The 26494-nt window shown below is 42.7% G+C and overlaps 1 protein-coding gene across 6 annotated transcripts in view; it reads left to right on the top strand.

Annotated features, from left to right (window-relative positions):
• Positions 1-26494, top strand: part of BNC1 (basonuclin zinc finger protein 1) — a 179796-nt gene that overhangs the window by 119011 nt on the left and 34291 nt on the right. For 5 of the 6 annotated variants that reach the window (XM_085644281.1, XM_085644282.1, XM_085644285.1 and 2 more), the window contains 3 exons: positions 2237-2339; positions 2426-2661; positions 4189-6089. In XM_085644281.1, the coding sequence (XP_085500407.1) occupies positions 2237-2339; positions 2426-2661; positions 4189-6089 (2240 nt within the window). The remainder of the gene's footprint in view (positions 1-2236; positions 2340-2425; positions 2662-4188; positions 6090-26494) is intronic. The other variant, XM_085644286.1, reaches the window with a different exon arrangement.

Genomic DNA, 26494 nt, shown 5'->3' with positions numbered 1-26494 from the left:
GATGAATCCGTGCAGAGGGAAAGGAGGGTGAAGGAGTGTTAAAGTCGGGGATGATGGTAGGGTTACTAATTGAAAGTGGAATTATGGTTGGATAGGCTGAAAAGCTATTAAATGCTACTAGGGGTAAGAATTGGATGACGGAGGATTGAGGTCTTTAATACACTAAACCGGATGGTAAAAGGAATAACCCAGGAACCATATTTGTGTCTGATTTAAAAAATACTTGTATGCTTAGCCGGTTGATAGAGGACGACTGTTATGGTGGGTGGGCACTGCAGGTAGGTGGGATCTGATGTATTGCATGGGAGGTAGCAATGGACTTGCTGACAATTAAGTGTATTCCCCCTCTGTAGGCTTCTGTGCACAGCCGGAGTAAAGTTTGCATAGGCTGGGTGGACATTCAGGTTGTAGCCTAGGTTTCCTTTGCTGCAGTGGAATACATGGTTAGGGAGTCGTTGCTGAGGTTCTCAGAGATTGTTAGTTTTATTGATTAACATAGGTTTCCAGTGGATGAAAGGGAGGATCGGGATGGAGGGGTTCCTACCTCATAAGAGAGATGGCTTGATTAATCTTCAGGCAGTGTGCAGTGCATATTTTGGGTTGAATGCCCTCTAGGCAGAGGACAATGACACTTGAGTGAGGCAATAGGGATACAGACGTGAGATTCAGTGTGCATTTGTTGGAATCTTGTGTGTACTTGAGGGATTACTATGGCTGGCATTGAGCACACAAGCAGAGAGCAGACCATGTTGGATTAGGGAAGCATGAAAGAGTGGAAAGTGTGGGCTTTGCTCCTGGAATTCACTGCCCAGCAATGGTGAGAATAAAGGATTGCCTGGTTGTAGGTGGGTACGAAAGTGAGCAGGCTAGTGGCATGTTGGCCTCTCAGCGGGGCAGGTGTACCTTGGTAGCAGTAAGAAGAGGAATTCGAGAATTGTTTTAGCCCAGATTAATTAAAACCTGAATCCCTTCCAACCCTATTAAAAATGTAAACCGTGGCCAAATGCCCTTGGCACAATCGTAATTAAGTTATGACCTGTATTTTGTGTGCTCGGTTTGATATTAATAATTTGGACCCGATTATTGCCTGGCCTGTTGCTTGGCATGCACTGCGTTACAGTGCAGAAAATCATGTTGAACATGCTTTTGAAGTATATGCTCTGTTATTACCTTTTCAAAAGTAAGATGTCTCCCATTGTGGGTGGGTTTTGTTACCTTGCGGTCTCATTCTCACAGAAAGAGACCCCTGGGTCCTGTAATCTCTGTTTCCCCGAACATAAACCAGTTGTTACACCACCTTAGTCAAAAATTGATTTAACTCGGCCCCTTCATCCAGAAAATGGAAATACACCGACCCAGGCCTTTTGTGCCAATGCTGTTTCCACTGCTGCCAGTTCGGTATCCCCAAATGTGTGTTTGGCTCAAAAAGTATTTCAAAGTCAAATTTTTAGCCCATTGAGCCTTTGGTTATGGTTCTATATGTCTTCAGCAATTGAATTTTGAGACCTCTGAATTCAACAACGATTGCAAAAGTGCTAAGGGCGTTTTATCTCAAACTCTGCTTTAAGTGACTCTGGCCCATCATATGTACTAACACATTTTCCGATAGACACAAATTGCCACAACCGCTTTCTTAACCCAGCCATATGACTAGTTTTCTACTGTTGCAATAAATAGGCGAGATCTGAGTGAACAATTTCAGGCCTGGTTGTAGGGACAGGAGCTTTACAATGAAAAAGCAGTCTACATCTTTAGAATCTGACCTCTAAAAGTATCTGTCTTCCATGGACATGGAATCCCTGGATTACCAGAGCCGGCAGAAGTAACTTTACACAACTTTTGACCCTCCAATGAAATCACAGAATTGAATTCTTATCGCACGTTTATCCCCTCAAGAGTCTCCTGTTTGCTGCTGAGGGACTATTGGAAGGGAAAGTGGAAACTACAGAATGTAAACCGAGCGCTTTGCTGCTTCCATGATCCATGAGAACAGGAGTATCATAGGACAGGCTAGGGTTGGGAGCTGGTTCCCCTGGTTACCCCACTTAATATGCTAAGCAGGTATCTGTGCACTTTAGAAATGCGCTTCAATCAATCAGACAAGTCACCCTCGGATAATGTGTGAAATCTATTTTTTTAATGCAGGAATCAGTGGTGCTAAAAAACTATTTACTGTGATTGTTTTGGCTCATATTATTTGTCAGATTTATATACATAGGTTTTTGTCCATTTGCAGGTTATCCGATGCACTTTAGTGAACTGCAGCTGTCCAAGTTATAAGCCAGGAAAAATAAACAATCGGCAGTGCGACCAGTGCAGGCACGGATGGGTAGCTCATGGTAACCTTTGCACCTTCTAAGGGGATATTGTTTTTGAATCATGGGTGTAATTTATTGCCTGATATTTGTTTATTTTCTTTTTCCAGCCCTAAGCAAATTAAGGATACCCTATGTATATCCAACCAGCCAGGTCGAGATAGTCCAGTCGAATGTAGTCTTCGATATCTGCAGTCTCATGCTGTACGGAACGCAAGCCATTCCCATCCGTCTCAAGATCCTGCTGGACCGCCTTTTCAGCGTTCTCAAACAGGAAGAGGTGATTCACATCCTGCAGGCGCTGGACTGGACCCTGCAAGATTACATCCGTGGCTATGTGCTTCAGGTACTGGAATCGACGAAGATGTGGAAAAGGGTGGGGACGCCTACATTTACACACTGCGCTGTATGGTGTACAGAGTCTTGGACACCACATGAAAAGAAAATGTAGAGCAACTGAGAACAGACCTGAGCTAATTAAATATTTTGTATAGGATAAATTGCCGCTCCTTCAAAGAGCCACAAATTGCCCTTTTACGTAAAGTAACATCATGATCTTACATTATGACACAGATCAATATTTAATGATCTTGATAATCTTGCGTTTTAGTGTTAAGATTACAAATATGGCATCAATTACCTTGAAACGATCCCATGAAATATTTATGACAATACATTCTTCGCCATCTTAGAAACTCTTACATGCACTGTGAAGAATCTCAGTAGGCCATCAAATACATGTGCTGTCATAAAATATTTATTGTAGTGATTGGGAAAAGTTCAGCCTTGCTAGAATTTGAAAGAACTCCAACACTCTGGAGTAATTACAGCTGTGTATGTGAGCGCTGGCAAGCGATCAATACAGGTTCATTTGTTCTCTCTGCTCTTAGTGGCTTGGAAGACTTTTAAACCTTGCAGTAGAATACTTTGCAGAAATGATCGCCCCATCTCGGTATTAGATTGCTCTATTCTCTGAAGTTTGCACTTCGGGGCCTCCAGTTGCCATGATGACTGTGTATTATAATTGTTTTACAAAGAAAATATATTAATTTGTCATGAAGACAAATATTGCTGGTGATCTAAAACAACTATGGGGGATAACTTCATAAAAGCAAAGCTATCACAGATGTCTTTAAAACGTCTGCATGAAGAATTCTGAGAGGACATTCGGAAATGCACCCATTTATTTTACATGTTTGTCTTCTAGAAGGCAAAAAGGGCAGTATGCGTCCATCACTTTTTATATTGAATGATAAAATGTTGGCATCCGCTTTAACGAATGGAATTCATTTGCAGGCAAAGGAGTAAAGCAGCAAATCCATACTTGTGTCAGCAAAAATAAATTAATCTAATTTGATAAGCAGGCTTGCCTGTGACACTCTTGAGGCAGAATTTTTAATCTGATGTCATAGGTTTTCACAAGAGCTTATGTTTTCCGGTGTTTGGTGAAAGTTACTCTCAGTCGGGCTAAATTGTGATATTTTGGGCAGTTTTGCATAACATGTCTGTAGCATTTTCACGACATAGGACCAGTGTTGCAAGGGAACTGGTGTCACGAGGTTGTGCAGCTAGATTGAGGTCAGCATTTTGAGAAAATCCTAGGTGATTTAAGGAACCCTGCCTCGTTCTCCCTAGGAGGGTGTACTGAGGTCAGAGAGCCAAATGCGTAAGACCGCCGCAACCCTTAGCACGGACATAAACAAGCGGATGCTTTCTTCTAAAAGCGACTAGGCTGTGCAGACCTGTAGATCACCCATTGCCCCCTGCTGTGCACATGTTACTTCACATGGACTGCATGTTGATCATTTGATAAGTTGAATTATGGTTGACGTGGTATCCTAATTATGCTTCTGATGTCCAATTCCTTTTCTAGGATGGAACTGGGAAAGTACTGGATCACTGGACCATAATGACCAACGAAGAGGAGCTGGCTGCCTTGCAGCAATTTCTTCGATTTGGCGAGACAAAGTCAATTGTGGAGTTAATGGCAGTCCAAGAGAAGGAAGGACTATCGGTGGTAATGCCAACTGCCAGAACTAATTCCGATATCAGGGCATTTATAGAAAGCAGCAGTCACAGATGTAGCCCACCGCCTCCGGCTCCCTTAGAAAAAATACACCCCTCCAACATTCATCACTTTGAAAATATTGTAAACAATATGGCTTTCATGCTGCCATTCCAGTTTTTCAGTCCTTTGCCTCCACCTTTGCTGGGTTCAACACCCAACAGACATTTGATTCAGCAAGGTCAAAGCAGGGTCAGTGAAATCAAACCAGATGATCATGACGAATTTCCTGAAAGCAGCTTCTTGACTCCCGGTTCTGCTTCATTTCAACTGGAAAATGAAGACACCAGTGTCCCCATCCAAGCTGTCAGCACTAAAATCGAAGATGATAGCCCACTAAGTGATTCTAGTTCACAAGATGCAGGAGCCAAGCTTGAAATGACGCCGCTGTCCCCCGAAAGCATGAGGGCAGCTGAGAGAAATGGCAGTGGACCACGGAAAGGACGCGTCTACTGCACAGCCTGCGAAAAGACATTCTACGACAAAGGCACTCTCAAAATACACTACAATGCCGTGCACCTGAAGATTAAACACAGGTGCACCATTGAAGGCTGCAATATGGTTTTCAGCTCGCTGCGCAGCCGCAATCGTCATAGCTCAAATCCCAACCCACGACTGCACATGCCAATGAACAGAAATAACCGAGATAAAGATCTGAGGAACGGCCTCAGGATATCAGTGTCAGAAAACAATAAGAGGACAGACTACATCCCTGCACATTCGGACAGCAGAGGGGCCCCGAACTATGTAACATCTTGTGCAGACTTAAAGATGCCACCTAGTTTTCCCAACATGGGCCAAAATGGCGGCGTCCTGTTCCCAAACCTGAAAACTGTTCAACCGGTTCTTCCATTTTATCGCAGCCCAGTCACTCCACTTGAACTCGCAAATACCCCAGTTACTCTCCCTTCTTTGCCTGTAGTTTCATCATCTCAGACTGAGCATCTTTCCTCAAAAGAAGTGCCCTTTGATGCCCAGCCCAAAAAGAAGTCTCGTAAATCCAGCATGCCTATTAAAATTGAGAAAGAATCTGTCGAGACAGAAAATGTAAACCCCGATCGGGTCAGTTCTGAAGGTGGTCCCCTTCAGCAGGTGGGAAGTCATGGCGACCTGGAAACAAGTGATGGGAAAAATCTAGAAATGCACACTGCCTGTCGGGTGAGCACTGGGGGGCATCCTGACAGCACTGATGGGAAACAGCCACAAAAGGGGGAGTCCTCCATTGGTTCGAAGTCTTTCAGTGACTCTTCGGACTCTGAGCAAGAGCTGCCCCTTTCAGAGGAGGAGGACACGGATGATCCTTCTTTTCAAACAGATCTTCGTGACAATACGTATGACCGTCCAAAGGCCGTGGACGTTTTTAGGCCGTTGCCGGATCCTCTCTCGTATATAGATCATCCTTCTGACCAACAGTTTTCAGATGATGTGGCCTTGCATCAGCATCTCCTGAACAGGAGCTTTTACAGCTCACTACAAGACAGGAGGCCAAGCCTTGCTCCTTACGATGACTGTAAAGGGCTGGACCTCAGTCAGCATGTCCTGGGGACGGTGAAGGAAGACAGTCGTTTCCACTGTGAGATCTGCAAGAAGATCTTTACCAACCCTTACAGTGTAAAAATGCATTACAGGAACGTACATCTTAAAGAGATGCACATTTGCACAATTGAGGGTTGCAACGCTGCATTCCCTTCCCGCAGGAGCAGAGAAAGGTAAGGCGAGGAATTGCCGTCTTCCGGGATTAATGAGCATTTAAGAGAAAAACATGTCATTTTGGTGTGGTAAAATGGTCATTGTTTAGATGGTGAACATTGAAATGGGGGCGTTCATGGTAGCTCTCTTTAAACGGAAATGTGTTGCTTCTATTTTCAGGCTCTCAGTGGTCTAACTTTTACTTTTTTTTCCATTGACATAAAATATAGAGAATCAGTGTGAAAAGGATGCAGCCTAATTACATTTTTCTTGACCAGATTTTAACATAAAAGCTCTTGCACAAAGGAAATACATTGCAATTTTGGCACACACAATAATTTGGCACTTTGTGGACCATAATAAACATCTCTTTATCAACGGCTTAGTTGGAAGCATAGTTTGGGTGATGAGTTAACTAATGGCAAGCCCCTGTTGCTTTGAATAATCATTAAAGATAGAAACTGCAGCCCATCTCAACCAGCTCTGTTGTTACCTTGACATTTACCTCAGTGTCACAAATCTCAACCATGCAGGCACCAGGTTCAGGGTTCCAAAGTCCAACTGAGACTGATTTATTTTTTATGTGAAATGCAAATATTGGATGCTCAGTATCTTGCAACTTGAAGAAGAGGGGCACAGAAACCGCTCTGAGGGGTCTGCTCCCTTAATTTGTGTTTATAGCTCTTGTTGAAGAAAGTACAGTCTTCTGAAGGCAAGAACTATGTACTGGAGTAGAGAACATAGATGAGTTTGATAAAAACCATATTGTGATCATCCTTGTGTTAGTGAATTAGGGCCAAAGTCGACGTTAAATTGTGTCGACCTTAAGCTTTTTTCAATTTCCACAGCAGGTGGGGTATCGGAGGCAACGGACTGTACGCCCCCCTCCCAATAAAAAAGAATTCCCTTTTCCTTTTCGGATCTTGAGTCACCATATGCCACGGGTAGCAGAAGTGACCCCATGTGCTATTGGACCTCTGACATCAATCATCACAGAAAAAGGACATCACATGGCTTTTGCCTCCCTTGACATGACCTGATACTCCATAACCTTTGACCCGAGGACATTACAGCAGGTCAGCAAGTGATATCACGAAAATAACAAAAAAACACGTCCTGCAATAAGGGCAAGATTATTCAAGTACTAATAAACTATTCTGTCTTAGCATGTTAACTTAAGTGCTGCCATTATACGGAAAGGGTCACGTCTAGATGCGCTGGGGTGCAGCCATGGCATACTCCAGGATTGATATTCCAATCACCAGTAAAACCTCAGATGCTCAATTACTGCTTGAGTTCCCCACATGCACCCTCAAACCAAGGCATAGAATCAATACTCCAGCTATCCGGCCCCATCTTGAAATGCCGTGGCACAGCCATTGAAATACTCCGGCACTATTGTCAAATGCCCCGGCACACCTTCAAATTCATCATTACAACCATTATGTATGAAACATTAAATCCAAATGACCCGGCACAGTTTCCAAGCCACATGTACAACTTAAGAATCGCAGGCACATCCGCATCTGTCCGTGCACATCGAAACCAGCTCAAGCTCCATTTCCCCTGCCCCTGCGCCACCTTGAGTGCCTTTGTCTCTCCTACCTTAACCATCACCTCTTCACGAAAGTTAGGATGTGTCTAGCGGCGGGTGTGGCGGGGGAATTCCAAGGGCAACGCACCCTGATGGTACCAAGTGTGCCTCTGCTCTCTTGGTCTTCTCCCAGTGGAAAGAGATCAAAGCTCATTTTAACTGTTCTCTCAACCTGGTGCTGTTTTTTTACTTCGGTCGCATTGTCCCTGTGTGTCCCACGGTGCTCCTTTAAACAGCTGTGCTGGGCGCTATCGGGGACAATGTGCACTATTAGTTATTTTGCACTGCTCTCAAGGCCGCAAAATCGTGGCTGCCCTCGAGGGGATTAGAGAAAGACAAAGAGGCTGTTAAAAGCAGCTGCTTTGTCTTTTACAGTGCAGAATACCCCAGTAACCTTTGTAAGCAGGGGAAAGAGATTCCCCCTGCAGGTGGGTCTTTTAAGTGACTGCACTTGTCTGCAGAGGGCTGTCTGAGGGATAGGTCCCTTTTAGAGTGCATTCTCGGGGGGACACCCTGACTATGTGCCTTCCTCTGTGCCTCTGAGCCCTCTGCATTGATACTGCACGGGTTCAAAGGGAGTGTTTCCCTCATTTGCATAGGGCCGCATCCCCATGCAAATGAGGGAAAGTCCCATTAAGCTATTTCACTGTCTTATGGGTGCAGGAAATGGGTGCACACCCTGTTGCACCCCTAGGGCACTTTATGGTATACAGCCCGTGGTGCCTTATATTTTGGGAGTCAGTAGGAGAACTGTTAACATGCGAGTATCCCAGTCTTTAATCTTTATGCCTTTCGCCCTCACTTTTGTACCATCGCCACAGAGCTATCCTTTTTGCTTAGTTATTGTTTACATTGTGATTGAAGTTTTCACGGTTGTTTCCCTGATATGCTTCTTTTGTATGTGGGGGAAATTTGTACCTTTGCTCCTTGTACTATTTCCACGTTTATTGATGGGTGGTGCTGCTGCTACTGTACAATTTCTGAGAGCGCCAAGGAAGATATATATAGACATTATGTAACTGAAGCTCACACTATAGTTCCACACCTGTATGTCTCTAATGTAAACAAGAGGGGTTTGCATAACCACTGCCTCTACCGTACCTGCTGTGCTTTTGTTGTGTATGTGTGTTGGGCAGGGGTAAGGGGGAGAAGACTATGTATACATGTTATGCTGTAAATTTTATGTTTGACAGACCATGTTTCACTGCTGTCGAGAACAGTATGGCTTTAACGTTTTGAGGAAAGCTTGCAACAATCCTCCGTGTGCTGTACTTGTTCTGTCTGTGAGACACGTTTGCAGTGCAGTGCCATATGTTCTCTGCAGTATGTATACAAGGGCCTCTCTCACCAGTGCTGGTTTTGTTTTTGTGAGGAAAGCTTGTACGTCTTCTGTTCAGCTGTACCCGTTTTGTATAGGAAGGAACTGTGTATGGCTGCTGTCTGTTCAAGTTTCAAGTTTATTTTTATTTGTTTGATTAATTAAAATCTTACAAAAAGTGATTAAAATATCATCAGATATAAAAAGATTAAAACACTATATTCACAATTGCTATCATGTCTCTAAATACAATATACGGTACATTTTTGGATATGATAAAAAAATAATTCAAATATTACTCCCCTAGTTTTTTTCCAGCAGCGCTCAAAATTTTTAAATGCTGAGATCATAAATATATCTTTGGAATTTAGGCATGCCATCACTGCTAGCCTACATGTCCTTAGTCCACGGTCATTAAATAGTCTCTTTAGAATAATTTTCCTTTCCGTTTCTAGCCCGGGACAAAGACATAGTAAATGTATAATGTTCTCTTGACCACATTTACATAACCTACATTCAGTGTTGTCTTCTGTCTGTTTCCATGTGGGTACATGACATAAACCCGGCAATAAGCCAAAGCGTGCTCTGATAAAGATTTTCTTGTTTTTCTGTGACCATGGTATTTCTAAATATTCTTGGACTTCTTTTATGATAAATCCATTTATGATTGGCCATACATCTTTTCTTTTTAGAAGTATATCCTTGTCTTTTATCAGCGACAGATGATTAATAAGTTTAATTGTTTTTTTTAAGGTTTCTTGGGTAATAGTATTCTCCCAAATCGATATTCCACCAGTCAAAGTATTGGCTTTTCTTGTAATTTCTTTTATTTGCGGAAGAAAATTTCCACTATCATTCAATATAACTTCAAGATACTGGTAGGACTCAACTTGTTCTAATCTAATTCCCTCCAGCAACCAATTATATTTATTTTTAAGCCTTGTATTTTTCGTAACTACCATTACTTTGGTCTTTGTTTCATTTATCACCATATCATTTTGTTTTGCATACGTTGATATACGGTCTATTAACCTTTGCAACCCAACTTTGGTGTGACTTATAAGAATAACATCGTCTGCGTACAGCAGGTTAGATATTTGGTTGTCTGCTAATCTAGGCGGATGCGCATTTACCTCATTCAGTGCAGTTGAGAGGTCTGCTAAAAATAAATTAAATAGCAGTGGTGCAAGAACGCACTCTTGTTTTAGACCTCCCGTCGTAGGAATCTTGTTGGTTAATGTTTGCCCGTCACCAATTCTTACCCTGATCCAAGTATCAGTGTACAATAGTTGTATCATTCTCAATAATAAGTTTGGAATGCCTTGATCTCTGAGTTTTTACCACAGATGATGTCTGTTCACACAATCAAAGGCCGATTTGAAGTAGACTAAATAAAAATACAAAGGCTGTTTAGCTAAAAGTGCCATATCCATTAATACAGATAAAATCAGTATATTTGTGGAGGTTCCTAAGCCTTTGATAAACCCTGTTTGATTCGGGGGCAATATCCTTTTATCCTTTACCCTGTCTATCAAACTGGATAGTAAAAGCCCAGCAAATAATTTTGCATCAGTGTCTTGAAGGGTAATCAGACCGTAATTCTCCGTAGTTGCCAATTTCCTTTTTTAAAAATAGGAGATATTAAAGAACCTCTCCATGATTTTGGAGCCAGCCCCGTTCGTATGACCTCATTAAATACCTTTGTCAAATATATAGCCCAGAAATCTGGTTCTTCCTTATAAAGTGCAAACGGGATGACGTTTTTTTGCTTCTTTTTTAATTTTGCGACTTGGGTTTCTGTAAAATAAATTTGAGTCACATTCTACATCGGTCTTAACCATCATTATCTGTTTGTTTTCTTTAATATTTGGTTTGGCTTCCTCAATATTCACTTCTATAACGGGATTTAGGATTTTTATAAGATATATAGACCTAGTTAATCCATTAATCACTTTCCAAAACTCCCGTGAGTTCACTTGATTACTGGCATAGAAGATTTTTGCCCACAATTCCTGGTTGACTTTGTTTTTTTCGTTCCAAATTAGTTTCCTCAATTTATTGTTGGCATTTTTTAGTTTTATTTGTGTATCTTAATTATTTGGGAGCTTATTTAGCTGTTTCCTAAGTCTATTGCGGGTCCGTCTGATTTCTTTGATTGTATGTGGGAAATTGATGGTAGTATCCTTTTTTGTTTTTCCTTTGAACCGTATGATTTTTTTTAACACGAAGAAAGGTATCATACGGTGCAACTATCTTTTTTGTGTAAAATTTTCCCATTGTTCAATTACTGACCATACGATGCTATCTTTAAAACATTTTTTTAATTAGTTCTCGTGCCTTTTTCTTCGTACTGTCCATATTATTTGTTTTCCATGTAAGTTTTCTATAGTTAGCAGTACAGATCTGTCAATGCATGGTTAAGTAATTTTGATGTTTCAAACCTAGCAATTTCACTTGGACTATTTGTTGACTATGGTCACTATCAAATACCCTTTTTAACTGGTAAGAAGCAATTTTGTCAAAGATATTTACAGATACCATAGTATAGTCTATTCTTGATTTATACTGGTGAGACTGAAATGACCAAGCTGGGGGTATATCTGACTCAAATCTTCCATTTAACATTCTTAGTTCTAATGCTTCAATGTCCATCATGAAGTTCCTCCCAAATATATTTTTTTTAGCGTTTTTTGAGTGATCAAGAACTTGTTCTGGGATTAACCATTGGTGATTTTGGGACTGTATAGATTTATAATATCTCCTGTAACAATAAAATCTACAGACGGGTCTTCCATTATTTGGTCCAACAAGAAGATAATAAGAGCAGCACACGTCTCCTTCTTTGATATCTGTTTAGGTGGTATATATATATATATATATATATATATGTTTAACAACGAGATCCTTGAAATGAAAGCGCACTCGTCTGCTGTTGGAAATTCACATCCCTTTATTCTTAAGAAAACCGGCAACTTGCATCCAGAGATATTGGGACTGCCTTACGCGTTTCGAAGCCAGCAGGCTTCTTGTTCACAGGCTGATGAAAAATGTTTGCAGAGCGCAGGAAACATGATGGCCACAAGCCAATTGCACTTCAATTACCCTCCGGTGGGCCTCTCAGGTGAGTTTTTCCTTAACTGCATGTTGGGACTTGTAGTGTCCTGCGTGCATCTGCGCCATTTAAAATCATTACAAATCGAAAATATTTACCCTTCAGTGGGCCTCCAAAAGCATATTGCACAGTTAGTTTTCAGTTCCCTTCAAAGTACAGCAGTCACTGTTGGAAATTCACATCCCTTTATTCTTAAGAAAACCGGCAACTTGCAGACGAGTGCGCTTTCATTTCAAGGATCTCGTTGTTAAACATTAATACTGGCTGTCCTGCCAGAGAAAGCTGCACCACCACCATCACACAAAAGGAGGGGCCGCAGGGTCAGAACCTTTCCAACCCACGAAGCGGTGACTGCTGTACTTTGAAGGGAACTGAAAACTAACTGTGCAATATGCTTTTGGAGGCCCACTGAAGGGTAAATATTTTCGATTTGTAATGATTTTAAATGGCGCAGATGCACGCAGGACACTACAAGTCCCAACATGCAGTTAAGGAAAAACTCACCTGAGAGGCCCACCGGAGGGTAATTGAAGTGCAATTGGCTTGTGGCCATCATGTTTCCTGCGCTCTGCAAACATTTTTCATCAGCCTGTGAACAAGAAGCCTGCTGGCTTCGAAACGCGTAAGGCAGTCCCAATATCTCTGGATGCAAGTTGCCGGTTTTCTTAAGAATAAAGGGATGTGAATTTCCAACAGCAGACGAGTGCGCTTTCATTTCAAGGATCTCGTTGTTAAACATTAATACTGGCTGTCCTGCCAGAGAAAGCTGCACCACCACCATCACACAAAAGGAGGGGCCGCAGGGTCAGAACCTTTCCAACCCACGAAGCGGTGACTGCTGTACTTTGAAGGGAACTGAAAACTAACTGTGCAATATGCTTTTGGAGGCCCACTGAAGGGTAAATATTTTCGATTTGTAATGATTTTAAATGGCGCAGATGCACGCAGGACACTACAAGTCCCAACATGCAGTTAAGGAAAAACTCACCTGAGAGGCCCACCGGAGGGTAATTGAAGTGCAATTGGCTTGTGGCTATCATGTTTCCTGCGCTCTGCAAACATTTTTCATCAGCCTGTGAACAAGAAGCCTGCTGGCTTCGAAACGCGTAAGGCAGTCCCAATATCTCTGGATGCAAGTTGCCGGTTTTCTTAAGAATAAAGGGATGTGAATTTCCAACAGCAGACGAGTGCGCTTTCATTTCAAGGATCTCGTTGTTAAACAAACATATATATATATATATATATATATATATATATATATATATATATATATTCACTGAAAAAACCATAGGTTTCACACATGTTATAGTTAGCGGAAATTTTACTGATAAAAAACCAATGAAATTCCCCCGTTATAGTTAGTGCAGGCAACTATAACTCACGCGACCGCAATCCTCTGCTGATGCTAATACTGTATTTAGACACTTATTTGCCCATGTCTTCTTCCATACATTTTTAGCTATACATATATTACAAATATATTTTTTTTTTCATAAAGACACATATGTCATCAGCAGAAGATTGCGGTCGCGTGAGTTATAGTTGCCTGCACTAACTATAACGGGGGAATTTCATTGGTTTTTTATCAGTAAAATTTCCGCTAACTATAACATGTGTGAAACCTATGGTTTTTTCAGTGAATTTGCAAGGTTTTTTAAATGCTAATTCCTAACTATAACGTGTGTGAAACCTATGGTTTTTTTCAGTGAATTTGTACGGTTTTTTAAATGCTAAGTTACTTTACGCCATTCGTGGCGTGCGCGCCCACTTAACGCAGTTCGTTGCGTGCGCGCACGGTGCGCACAGTAAGCACGCGGTGCGCTTCGCGCACCGCGTGCCCACTTTACGCAATTAGTGCCGTGCACGCACGGTGGGCACGCGGTGCGCTACGCGCACCGCGTGCCCACATTACGCTAGATGGGCCATGTACGCACGATGCGCTTCGCGCACCGTGCGCACATGGAGGACATATGATGCACTTCGTTTTGAAAGGTAATATTTTAATTTTTCGTAATTTTTATAAGCCATGCGCAAATGGTGCCCTTCGGGCACCATTTGCACACGGGGTGGAGAGAGTGTGGATAATTTTTTTTTATATTATTTTTTTTTTAAATATAGTTTATGTCAGGTGTGATAAGCCATGCACAATTGGTGGCCTTCGGCCACCAATAGCACACGGGGTGGGGAGAGTGTGGATAATTTTGTTTTTTTTATAATTTTTTACCGTACGCGTACGGTAAGCGTAATCGGCGAAATTAGCGAAAAAATAAAAATTCCGTTTTTGGCCTTGGGGGATCTTTGGGGACTCCCTCAACATGGCTATGTGTGTGGGAGCTGTCTAAACAGCCCCTTTACATGTTTTTGTGCTTTATATTTCAACATCACTCTCAGTGCGAGAGAGAAAATGGCGGCCGCCGCTTCCTGGTTTCGGCCGATTCGAATGTTTACTAAGATCTAAGAGCCAATCAGAATCGCGCTCGCGCACGCCACCGTACGCGTACGGTAAGCGTACCGTAAGCGCACCGTAAGCTGGCTCAGATATATATATTGATTTAAAGGCTATTTTCTCAGAATCTACTGAACAGATTTACACCAAACCTACAAAAGGCACTTCCTTGACCTGAGGACTACCTCTCTGCCAAATTTCTAGTAATTCTGTTCAGCCGTTCGGGCTGTAGCCCTGTCTAAAGGTCCTATGGAAAAATGCATGGGAAAAACGCGTTTTGGGACCCCCCTTTTATCTCAGCCCCCGCTCGACGAATCCCCCCGAGACTTTCAGGGTAGGAGCGTAGCGTAGCGCCCCACCTATTTTGAAAAATTCGCGAGGATTCGTCGACCGGCGCCAAAGTTATTCAAAATAGAATGTTGCGGATTTCCTATGGAAACGTGGTCCTAACTATAACTACCTACTGGCGACCGCCAGTAGGTAATATATATATATATATATATATATATATATATATATATATATATATATATATATTCATTCTACTGGCGGTCGCCAGTAGATAGTTATAGTTAGGACCCTGTTTCCATAGGAAATCCGCAACATTCTATTTTGAATAACTTTGGCGCCATGTCTTGCTATTTGATTTCTGCCGAAATAAAAGAATAATCGATACGGAAACCCTCCTGTGAGTGCTTAACTCTGTTCGACAAACGAGAGTTTTGGGAGCTGTGTATATATATATATATATATATATATATATATATATATATATATATATATATTAATTAATATTAGAGTTTTTGGTTTATTTTCCGTACTTATTAAATAATTCAACTTCACAGCTTGGAAGTTAGAATTATTCGTGTCTAGCTGCTTATGTTCAACTTTCAGGTCAATCAGTAAGAATATTGCCAGGTCCCCACACGGGTGTCCAAATTTGTAATGTCTTAGTGCAGGAACAAAATATCCTTTATATCCTTGTAGCATAAAAGGATACATTTCCCAGGTTTCCTGCAATAATATAATTTGATAACAATTTGTTAGTGACTCTATTTGGGCATTTTTTATTTTTTTACATAAACTATTTATGTTCCATGAACAAATCCCTATTGTATTTAATTCATCTGTTTTATCTTGTGATTTGTTCTGTCATTGTTCAATATTGCCATGTAAAGCTGTCAAGATCCATTTCTCATTTATTCCTTTATTTTCTTTTATTTTTTTATCTTTTCCTTGATCCACAGATTTTTCATCATCACTGTTTATTTTTCCCAGTGGATTTTTAAATATAGAATAGACTAAGTCGTCTTTCATCCCATTTGGTCTTTTCATAGGACTTTCTTCTTTTATAAGTGGAGTTGGATACACCTTTGGGGCTGGTTGAGTGATTGTTATCCCCCAGCTGTGAAAAACGTCTTGTTCTTGCAAGATTTGGTCCACTATAGAATCAGTATTTACAGTTAGCAATATTATTGGTTGTCTGCCATCAGGATTTTGTAAGAAGCTTACACAATCGATATCTTCTATTGCCACTTTTTCCAGTGATGGTATAGATTTAAAAAGTCGAAGGCTATTTCCTCTATTCAAGGTATCATGGTTGCCACGTGAGTCAAATAATGGTGTGAGAGTAATTTGGGAAGGTCTTTTCAGAGTCGACGTTCCTTTATTTTTTTCCTCAAAAGCTTGATTTTCCTTACATATAATTTGTTTACCTTGACAATTTCTTATGATAACTATGTCATCCCTTATAAGTGTATGCCTCTTATCTTCAATCGATTCTTTTGATCTCATAGAGTAATTCTCTGTTTCCTCTATCCGTTGTTTATTTGTAGGTAGATTTTCTTTTTGTTGTATCGGATTCCAACGTATTTTTGGTGTATTATTTTGGTCATGGGCGGCCTGCTTTTGTTCTTCAGTTTGGCTAATTAATGAAGGTTTAAGATCAAAGTAAGTTGGAGATCTCGTTTTTTCGATCGAATCGCTTTCGATTTCACACGTAAGGTCTTTTGTTAGTACACAATCATTTCCTTTTAATCTAAATATTTAATTTTTTCCTGGGATTTCCTCCCCTCTAATATCACTACGTTGCCTTTTTGAACAGTATTTTCCGGTAATATAACTGCATTTGTATTTGTAGGGAGTGATTTTAAGTCTGCAAGATGTTTCCCAGACTTTGTAAATATGTCATAATATTTGTCATTTTTTTCCACTAGTTTGGCAGACTGACTCCTTAATTCATCACAATCTTTTTTTCCTACTTCTATTTTTTTCTCCTTGTTTTATCATATCGACCGGTGTCTCTGGTATGGAATTTGGTTTTGGTGCGTTTTCCTTTTTTGCCTTATTTCTTGCTTTACGTAATTTTTTTCTGTCTCTTTGTTATTTCAAAGGCCATTAGGTCTTCATTATTCTTTCCTATGTCATTCAACTGTACTGGATAATCAAGGCTATTTATTTCTTGTTGTTTCCTCTGCATTGCTTCTGAGTTTGGTTTGTTCACGACATTAGAATCTGTTATGTCACCAATTTGTTTAACTTTTTTTTTCCACTACAGATGCCGATACATTTTTTTCAATGCGACATGTCTCCTCTTTTTGATTTTCATGTTTTTTTCGCACAATGTCTTTAACATCTTCCAATATGATGTTTACTACATCCGGAATAGTTTCCAGTTTGTTTATTATAGGTGCACATGTGCAGTCAAAGTAATTTGAGGCTGCTTCTTTTTGAACTTTATTTATTAAGTTATTTAACTCAGCTAATTTGTGATCAATTCCGGCGACTGCGTTAGCCATAACTCCAAGTATTTCAATTTGGGTATCCATTTTATTTGATTATGTCAATGCTTCTAGAGTTAGTATTGATGTATGATATAATATATCCCATACAGATCCTAGATCTTGATTACCTGCATTTTTTAAATTTTGATTAATAGGTACCTCATTTTTTCTAATAGGAGTGTTTATGCCATCCTGGCAAGGTTCATGATTTTGTGTTTGAATTTTTGCTTTAACCAGGTTATTATATTTATCAATATATTCCGTTTTTACTACCACTTGCTCGTTGCCTCCCCTGTTTTTATTAATCACTTTTTTTGATTGATTAGGCGTGTCACACTTTTGGTTTTCATAAGTCAGTTCCACATTTATTTCTCCACTCTTTCTTAATGGCGTATTTGTCACCAATGCCATGTTTATAGTCTCCATAATTAGGGGTTGCGTTTCTTGGATGACTTCGTCGTCATTATTAAATATGAGTTCATGGTTACTGTGTAATGTGTAGTCGTTGGCTGGTTCATTTTTTTCCCTTATTTCAACTTTAATTTCTAATGGTAGGTAATGGGACCCCTGAAGTCATAGGGTTCATAGGCTTATCAACCTGTGGTAGATCTTTTGTCCGTATTTCCGTCCCTTCTGTATCAGAGTCCCTCTCTTCCGTTTGAAGTAGCAAAACTGGATTGTCCAAATCCATTGTTTGACCCTCTAAGTCCTTATTTTTTGTATTGCTAACATAGTCGCACTCGCACTCTATACCAACTACTGGCGTATTTCTCTCCAAGATGTTAGTTGGTTTAATCGGTGTCTGTAATTGTTTTACTTCTAAATTTGATTCCATTGACATAAGTGCTCCTGTTGGGTCTCTCATAAAATCAAATTTCTGTGGTATTTTTATAGATTTTTCAAACATCCGTGCTATTGGAGATATTCAAGTTTGACTTGCTCCTTTTAACTGTGCTTTAGCTTTTTTTAACACTTAGGTGCTTGCATTTTACGTGCTCGTCTAGTGGGAGGGCCCAGTGATCTTTCCTTTCCTGAGCGCATTCCAAATAATTTACCTTGTTTGTTTAGTATTGTAGTCAGTTATACCTTAGTATTTTATAACATTAGTATATTGTAATTATATGCTGATATCAGCGTATCTGTCACAATATAATTGTTAAATATATCATTGCATAGACAATATTGAGTTAACGTCCGCACACGGTCTATTCTGCCTTCATATCATTAACTTTATTGTCACATCCACCTTAATGATGAATCCCCAACCCCCAGCTCATATAATACCATGCACACAGGGAACAATTGCAATTGTTGGCACAGGGACAAAGTATAGAGTCCTCCTTGATGTTCCTATATATATCCCCCCCCCTTTTCTCCAAGATGGAAAGAGAAATTCTTGGGAATTCTTGGGAGTAACTGGAAATGCCTGTAAGACCGTTGACACAGTTGACAAAGTTGACACCCGCAGTACCCCCCTCCCTCTTAAAAAAAAAATAATTAAAAAAAAAAAATATATATAAAATGTGCAGAATCCTCCTCTCTGTTCCTGCACCAAATTAGAGAGTGGAGATGCCTTGGAAATGCCTGTGGGGCACCTTTCACCTGCACCCCGCCAAGGGGGCCAAAATTACTATGTTTAACACTCTCACGCAGGTTCAGTAGTCTGGCTTCAATGGGAAGGAAGGTAGGCAGGCAGTCATATAGATATCAATGACGGTCAATTGGTAAATGAAAAACAGCTACAGACTTCCCTCATTTGATTTCATGTGTATTCACGGAAGGTTCGTCGCATCGCTCGAGATTTCCTGCTCCTGGAACCATAAGCCGTACCTAGTACCTGCCGTAGCCATTTCACAAATATACTGCAGGGGCTTCCGGATGGTAACGGACTGGTCGCGGACTGGTTGCGGGAGGCCCCGCGCTCGGCCCACTCGGCTCACTACTATCTGGCAGCAAGCACAAGCCTACGCCGCCACAAGCACAAGCCTCCACCGCTGCCAAAACTGCCAAACACCGCGGCCGCCAGCACCACCGCCTCTCCTGCTCTGCTCTTGCTCCACTGTTCGGCCGCTCAGGAAACCGCTGCTGACTCCACTCCACAACGCGTCAGCGTCAGACCCGCTCAATCGATCGCAACGGTCCAAAAACACCTCCTTCAGGATCTCGTCTGCAACTGTGTTTCTGTGCAAGGAGGTCATCCAGTGACTTTCAAAAATGATCAACACATTCTCTGCTGTCTGTTGTGTTCCTGTTCTTTCTGCATTAGAAGCTTGCTGTCTATGTGGAGTGTGTGGGAAGCTGGCTTTAGAGCTGTTGGCACCCGGTGCAACAATAATTTTGGGCGCCACCCTGCCCCATGACCACCTCCTCAGATTCCCTCACAACCGCTAGGTAAAAGTGCCCCTCATCGCTCCATAGCCCCTCTCTCACATACATTGAAAGGACTAGTAGAGGCTGACTTTACTAATAAGAATGTATATCTACCCAAACACTTTTCAGCAACATTAGAAATAGATAATGAAAGCCTACGGGGGAGGGGCTGTAAGAAAACGACCTAACCTATTTTATGCTGTTTGCATGCAGCTCTTTTTTATTGTAAGTCACTGTTCTATACTAGGGTTGTGTCTTATGAACTGCGGTATAAAAAGAATCTCTGTGACAGAAGCAGTAATCCACTCAGTTATCCACATAAAATACAGATCTGTGATCTGCACGGTGCGATTTCTTTTCAGCAGGCATATTACCCTTCTGCGCATTTTTATGGCGAGTCAAAATTGCCCCTAGAAAAAACTCTGATCTCGCTCTCTAGCAGGAACATTATTCAAACTAGTTATCTTGACATTTTTAATGCTACCTGAAAACTGGAAGCTTAAGTAACTCTGCTTTAAATCATACTTATTGCTAAACACAGCTCCCTCCCCAGGTCAGCGGTCAGTAGCTCTGCCAAAAAGAGCCACACCTGTCTGGGATCACTCTGTTAAATATTTTGCTCACATTTGTTGCTTTTTCATCGGGGCAGGGAGGTGGGTGGTGGTCTTATTCTTTCCAGTTTTTATCCATTTGCCAACGGATTCAGTAGATTTACCATGGGTTCCTGCTGAAATACATGTAATTCAGGAGAAGATTAATGGTATGCTAGGGAGGATGTGATTTTAACCAGCAACTTTGTCATTAATTTCCATGCATTTATTTTGCATACGCTTACTTCAGATTTTCAGCTTCTGATTGTCTATAGTTTGGACTAATAGGGTTAGGCACATTTGTTCTAGATTTCGTTAGAACATTTTTTGTGTGAAGTCTGTGTAGTTTTAAACATTTTTTAAATGTATAACTAATTAACTGTTACCTCAACTCTTAAGTACCCTTTAATTCTCACAACCTGCTTACATTCTTCTACATAGATATATATATATGGATCTTTAAAAGTTTAGAAAAGAATATAAGGGGGCATGTTGATGATTTCACGTGATTGATTTAAAAATAACTGCTTCCGGTGTAGCAGACATCATCGACGAAGGCGTTAGCCGAAACAAGTCTCTTGCGTTGTGATTAGCAGATCTTGTCAGCAGGGCTACTACATTTTCCAAGCCATAGTTGTAGGGCTTTCTAGGAAAGTGCCCTTTCTGGTATGGTCACCCCCACACTTTTTCTCCAATGCCGATGGTTATGACTCTCACAGTGCACTGAAGCATGCAAATCAGGCAGTGCCAGTGCTAGCTCTCTAAAAATTATGTATGTTAATTGGTAACCCTGCTTGGCAAGGACTTTAATCTCCTTATAAGTCTGTGGTAAGTGGTAACTATTCGCAATGGATCTTTAAAAGTTTAGAAAAGAATATAAGGGGGCAAGTTAATGTGGGGGGGGGTCAATAAAGAGTATTGGGTTAGAGGTTTTAATAATGGACATTTTTCCTGGCGTTATTTTTTTTTTAAAAGGTGTTTGTGTGTGTGTGGATATATATATATCCACACACACACAAACACCTTTTAAAAAAAAAATAACGCCAGGAAAAATGTCCATTATTAAAACCTCTAACCCAATACTCTTTATTGACCCCCCCCCCACATTAACTTGCCCCCTTATATTCTTTTCTAAACTTTTCCATTGCGAATAGTTACCACTTACCACAGACTTATAAGGAGATTAAAGTCCTTGCCAAGCAGGGTTACCAATTAACATACATCATTTTTAGAGAGCTAGCACTGGCACTGCCTGATTTGCATGCTTCAGTGCACTGTGAGAGTCATAACCATCGGCATTGGAGAAAAAGTGTGGGGGTGACCATACCAGAAAGGGCACTTTCCTAGAAAGCCCTACAACTATGGCTTGGAAAATGTAGTAGCCCTGCTGACAAGATCTGCTAATCACAACGCAAGAGACTTGTTTCGGCTAACGCCTTCGTCGATGATGTCTGCTACACCGGAAGCAGTTATTTTTAAATCAATCACGTGAAATCATCAACATTGAAAACGGACATCAGCACAATGTGAACAGAGGCCGCCCCAAGATGGTGGCTTGGGCTGAGAAGAAGAAAAGGTAGGTAGGTGTGTGTGTGTGTGTGTGTGTGTGTGTGTGTGTGTGTGTGTGTGTGTGTGTGTGTGTGTGTGTGTGTGTGTGTGTGTGTGTGTGTGTGTGTGTGTGTGTGTGTGTGTGTGTGTGTGTGTGTGTGTGTGTGTGTGTGTGTGTGTGTGTGTGTGTGTGTGTGTGTGTGTGTGTGTGTGTGTGTGTGTGTGTGTGTGTGTGTGTGTGTGTGTGTGTGTGTGTGTGTGTGTGTGTGTGTGTGTGTGTGCGCGCACTAAAATACAGAAGGATGAAGGGGTGTAAAATACAGAAGGATGAAGGGGTGTTGGTGAAACCCTCGGACAAAGGGGGAAATGTGTTGTGGGGACAAGAGCTATATAAAAAAGAAGCGCTCAGTCAATTGAACAATTGTGAATGCTACTCAAGGATTACCATGAAGGATTATGAAGGAACAATTCTACATGAGGCTGGAAGCTTGGAAACAAGAAGAGCTACTTAGCTGGGATGAATTTAAATTCATTAAACTAGAGAAACCGGTTTTACCAGTTTTTTATATGCTCCCTAAGGTGCATAAAGCACCACAAATCCACCAGGAAGACCTATAATTTCCTCATGTGGTAGTCTCTTCGAGAATGCTTCCAAGTACATAGATTACTCTGATTCAAAGCCTGTCTGAATCCCGCAGGGAGAGACTTCAGCCTCCATTGTATCGGCGGGTGGGACTGCGAGGACCAGCCTGCTTAGCGCATCTACCACCATCGGCGCAGCTGGTGCCTCTTCCCGCCCACTTCCTTCAACAGCGTAGAAACGACTCGCGGCCCCCGCTTCGCGGGAGCCGCTCGCTGCTATAAATAGCCAACACAGCTTCTGATCACTGGTGCTCTGATTCAAAGCCTGCCTGAATCCCGCAGGGAGAGACTTCAGCCTCCATTGTATCGGCGGGTGGGACTGCGAGGACCAGCCTGCTTAGCGCATCAACCACCATCGGCGCAGCTGGTGCCTCTTCCCGCCCACTTCCTTCAACAGCGTAGAAACGACTCGTGGCCCCCGCTTCGCGGGAGCCGCTCGCTGCTATAAATAGCCAACACAGCTTCTGATCACTGGTGCTCTGATTCAAATCCTGCCTGAATCCCGCAGGGAGAGACTTCAGCCTCCATTGTATCAGCGGGTGGGACTGCGAGGACCAGCCTGCTTAGCGCATCTACCACCATCGGCGCAGCTGGTGCCTCTTCCCGCCCACTTCCTTCAACAGCGTGGAAACGACTCGCGGCCCCCGCTTCGCGGGAGCCGCTCGCTGTTATAAATAGCCAACACAGCTTCTGATCACTGGTGCTCTGATTCAAAGCCTGCCTGAATCCCGCAGGGAGAGACTTCAGCCTCCATTGTATCAGCGGGTGGGACTGCGAGGACCAGCCTGCTTAGCGCATCTACCACCATCGGCGCAGCTGGTGCCTCTTCCCGCCCACTTCCTTCAACAGCGTGGAAACGACTCGCGGCCCCCGCTTCGCGGAAGCCGCTCGCTGTTATAAATAGCCAACACAGCTTCTGATCACTAGTGCTCTGATTCAAAGCCTGCCTGAATCCTGCGGGGAGAGACTTCAGCCTCCATTGTATCGGCGGGTGGGACTGCGAGGACCAGCCTGCTTAGCGCATCTACCACCATCGGCGCAGCTGGTGCCTCTTCCCGCCCACTTCTACTCTCCTACTTTGGAACCACTCGCTCCCTTCGCGGAACGCGTGCGGGACGTAGCTCGGGGCGAAGACCGGGCAAAGAGCGGGCCGTTTGAGGCCGTTTGAGGCCGTTTGAGGCCGTTTGAGGCCGTTTGAGGCCGTTTGAGGCCGTTCGAGGCCGTTCGAGACCGTTCGAGGCTGTTCGAGGCTGGGCTGGGCATTCCATCTGACCACCCCCCCTTGAGGTAAAAACATCATGGCTACCGGGACAATGAGGTTGGCTCCCAAGGGGTGCAATGTTGTGGGGACCTTGGACAATTTCATCACTCGTGCAAGCAAAGTTCTCGCTTATGAGATTGCTGCAACTGAACGCAGGTTATCCTTGGACCCCCTATCAGGAAAACGCTCTTCACTGGGAGGCAATATGTTAGCACCCTCCCTTGATAATTCCCTGATTCCGCACCCAGATGGCTCACCAGATGAGCAATTGATAACAGAGTTAGTTCCTTCTGCTGGTCCTATCCCACCTAATCCTTCCGTTTTAAGGTCTATAGAGCTTAATCCATCATCTTCCGAGTCCCTTCCATCAGCTTCCATTTCTAACTGTGCTACAACAAGGTCCATGTCGGACCGGAGTGTAAGAAGTAAGTGCCCCGGGGTGAAGTTACCAGCTACAAAGGGGAAGGAACGTGAAGGGGCCCCCATGAGATGTCCTTCCAAGAAAAAACAAAAAAGCATGTTAAGTACAAATATAGATTGTAACATCTTGACCAATGAAATTGTTTTACCTAGAGGCCCTATCCGGGACCCCGAAGTCCCCCCACCCCTATATTCATAGGTGAGGAGGATACACGGGGCCTAATCAACGATGCTTTTTGGGAAAAAATGGCATCTATAATTGCTGGGAGCTTGTCCCCCCTTACCAAGCGTTTATCTATATTAGAAGATAAAATAGCAATGATAGCCAATACCATCAACTCTAACCCGGTGGTAATTGCTCATCCAGCCCAGAAGGTATCCTGCCGACAATCCGCTCCTCCATCCACTAATAAGTGAGTCGGGTGTCGACCATTCTTTTCCCTGCAACTCACCCCCAATTGAAAGGGATATACCAACCAATAATGATGGAAGGATCGCCCTTCCTCTCTTCCCACAACAGGCCCAAGCTTCAGGAGATACCGGCCGTCTGGCCCGCCCTCCACAGCAACCCACCCCTTACCAATCCCAGTAAAAATACTCCCCCAAGCCTTAGGAATCTACAAAGAATTGATTTGCCCCCAGACTGCAGTCCATACATCGTGGTCCTAACAGGCGTTCCTGAACTCCCCCCCCCCCCCCCCCAAATAGAGCCGAACCTTACCTGTCCTTGAAGTATAAGGTAATCCATTGGCTGAATGAAAACAGACCTCTCCCACCTAAACTAAATGGGGAGATTTTGATGGTGCGTAGAGTGTCATGGGTAGGACGGGGTGTGAAATCTATACGGGGAGATTGTATTGTTATAAATTTCAGGGACAAAATGGTGGTTAAACATGTGGGGGAGGTGGGGAGGACTAGAATGGCTGACGGAATCCAAACTTCTTTCCCATCACATTTCTATCCGCTGGGAGTATTTAATCATAGGATGGGCACAGTGAAATCTTACGGGGCAACAGGTGGAACAGGCCTAGGTTACAATGGAATCCCAGAGGCAGATTCTTACGGTCCACGCTTTAACATACCATGCTATAATAGGTTTAGCCTGTTGGACTGTGTTGATTGACTGTTGCCGGCTTCTGACACTGGGCCCAGTGACCCAACGCAGGCGGAGATGTACGCCCGGGAGGGTTGGCATGCACCTCCCTATCCTCAGGCTAGCTTGGGACAAGACCGAGGGACATCCCGGAAGGATGGGAATGTTTCGAGAATAGAGGGGGGGAGTTAGATGTCTCCCCGCACTGACCCTGATCCCTGACCCGGATGTAAGCTGCATAAAACGGATAATCCAGCAATCAAGGGCGAAGTCAGCGGAGACACCCAACCTAAAGTTAATTGAGACCTACTCCGATATCTTTCCCAGTAACTTGTTGCTCCCCGGGCTTCCCACAAATCTGGGGCAAATTGATAACATCAGGGAAAACTCTAGTTCCCCACCTGGAAACAAATCTACCCCCCATCATCTAGACTCTGTTACACACTCTACTAATTATGTAGAGGCGTTAAAAATCCTGTCATGGAACGTGGCGGGATTACCCTCCCTGCTAGATAGTGCCGATTGGCGGGAATTTATTGATGAACACGACCTCTGCTTATTCCAGGAAACATGGGCATTGAAGCCCTATCATCGTCTAGGGTATGTCACCTACTGGGAACCAGCAGTGAGGGCTAAGAGGGGGAGGCCATCAGGAGGGATGACTATCTGGGTGCGAACACACTTGGGATGCGCAATCAGGAAAGTTATCACTGATTCACCCGATATCATGTGCCTAGCCTTGACTTTCCGGGATAATCATGACCTGAGCCTGATTAATATCTATTCCCGCCCAGTGAATTACGGCCAAGTGTCTTGCACTCTTACTAGCTTAGAGAATTTCTTGAGCTCATCTGCCAACCCAGACCATTGCATAATTGGCGGCGACTTTAACTGCCATTATGAACCCTTGAATGGGTTGATCAGCCCAGTATCACAGCAAGAGGACCAAGCGTGGGCAATTACCTTATGTAACACTTATACTACGAGGGCTTGGACACCTTTGGTCCTCCAACTTGCCTCGATAACTTTTACCTTTTCTTTAAGGGCATGTAATGGAAGGTTTCCGGCAGATAATCCAGGTAATTTTACTTTCGAAAGGAATGGACAAGCTTCCATTATTGACTACATAATGCTCAGCATGGGATTGTGGTCCAGGATTCTGGACTTCCAAGTAAAGCAACGATGTGAATGTGACCATAATCCCATCGTTGTAACTATGGAGGGCTTTAGTAATAGCCCTCATTCCGG

This window comes from Triturus cristatus, chromosome 3_1 (assembly GCF_964204655.1).
Source record: "Triturus cristatus chromosome 3_1, aTriCri1.1, whole genome shotgun sequence".
NCBI classification, from domain to species: Eukaryota; Metazoa; Chordata; class Amphibia; order Caudata; family Salamandridae; genus Triturus; species Triturus cristatus.
The sequence above is the reverse complement of the archived record's forward strand: the minus strand, read 5'-3'. Positions and strand labels throughout refer to the sequence as shown.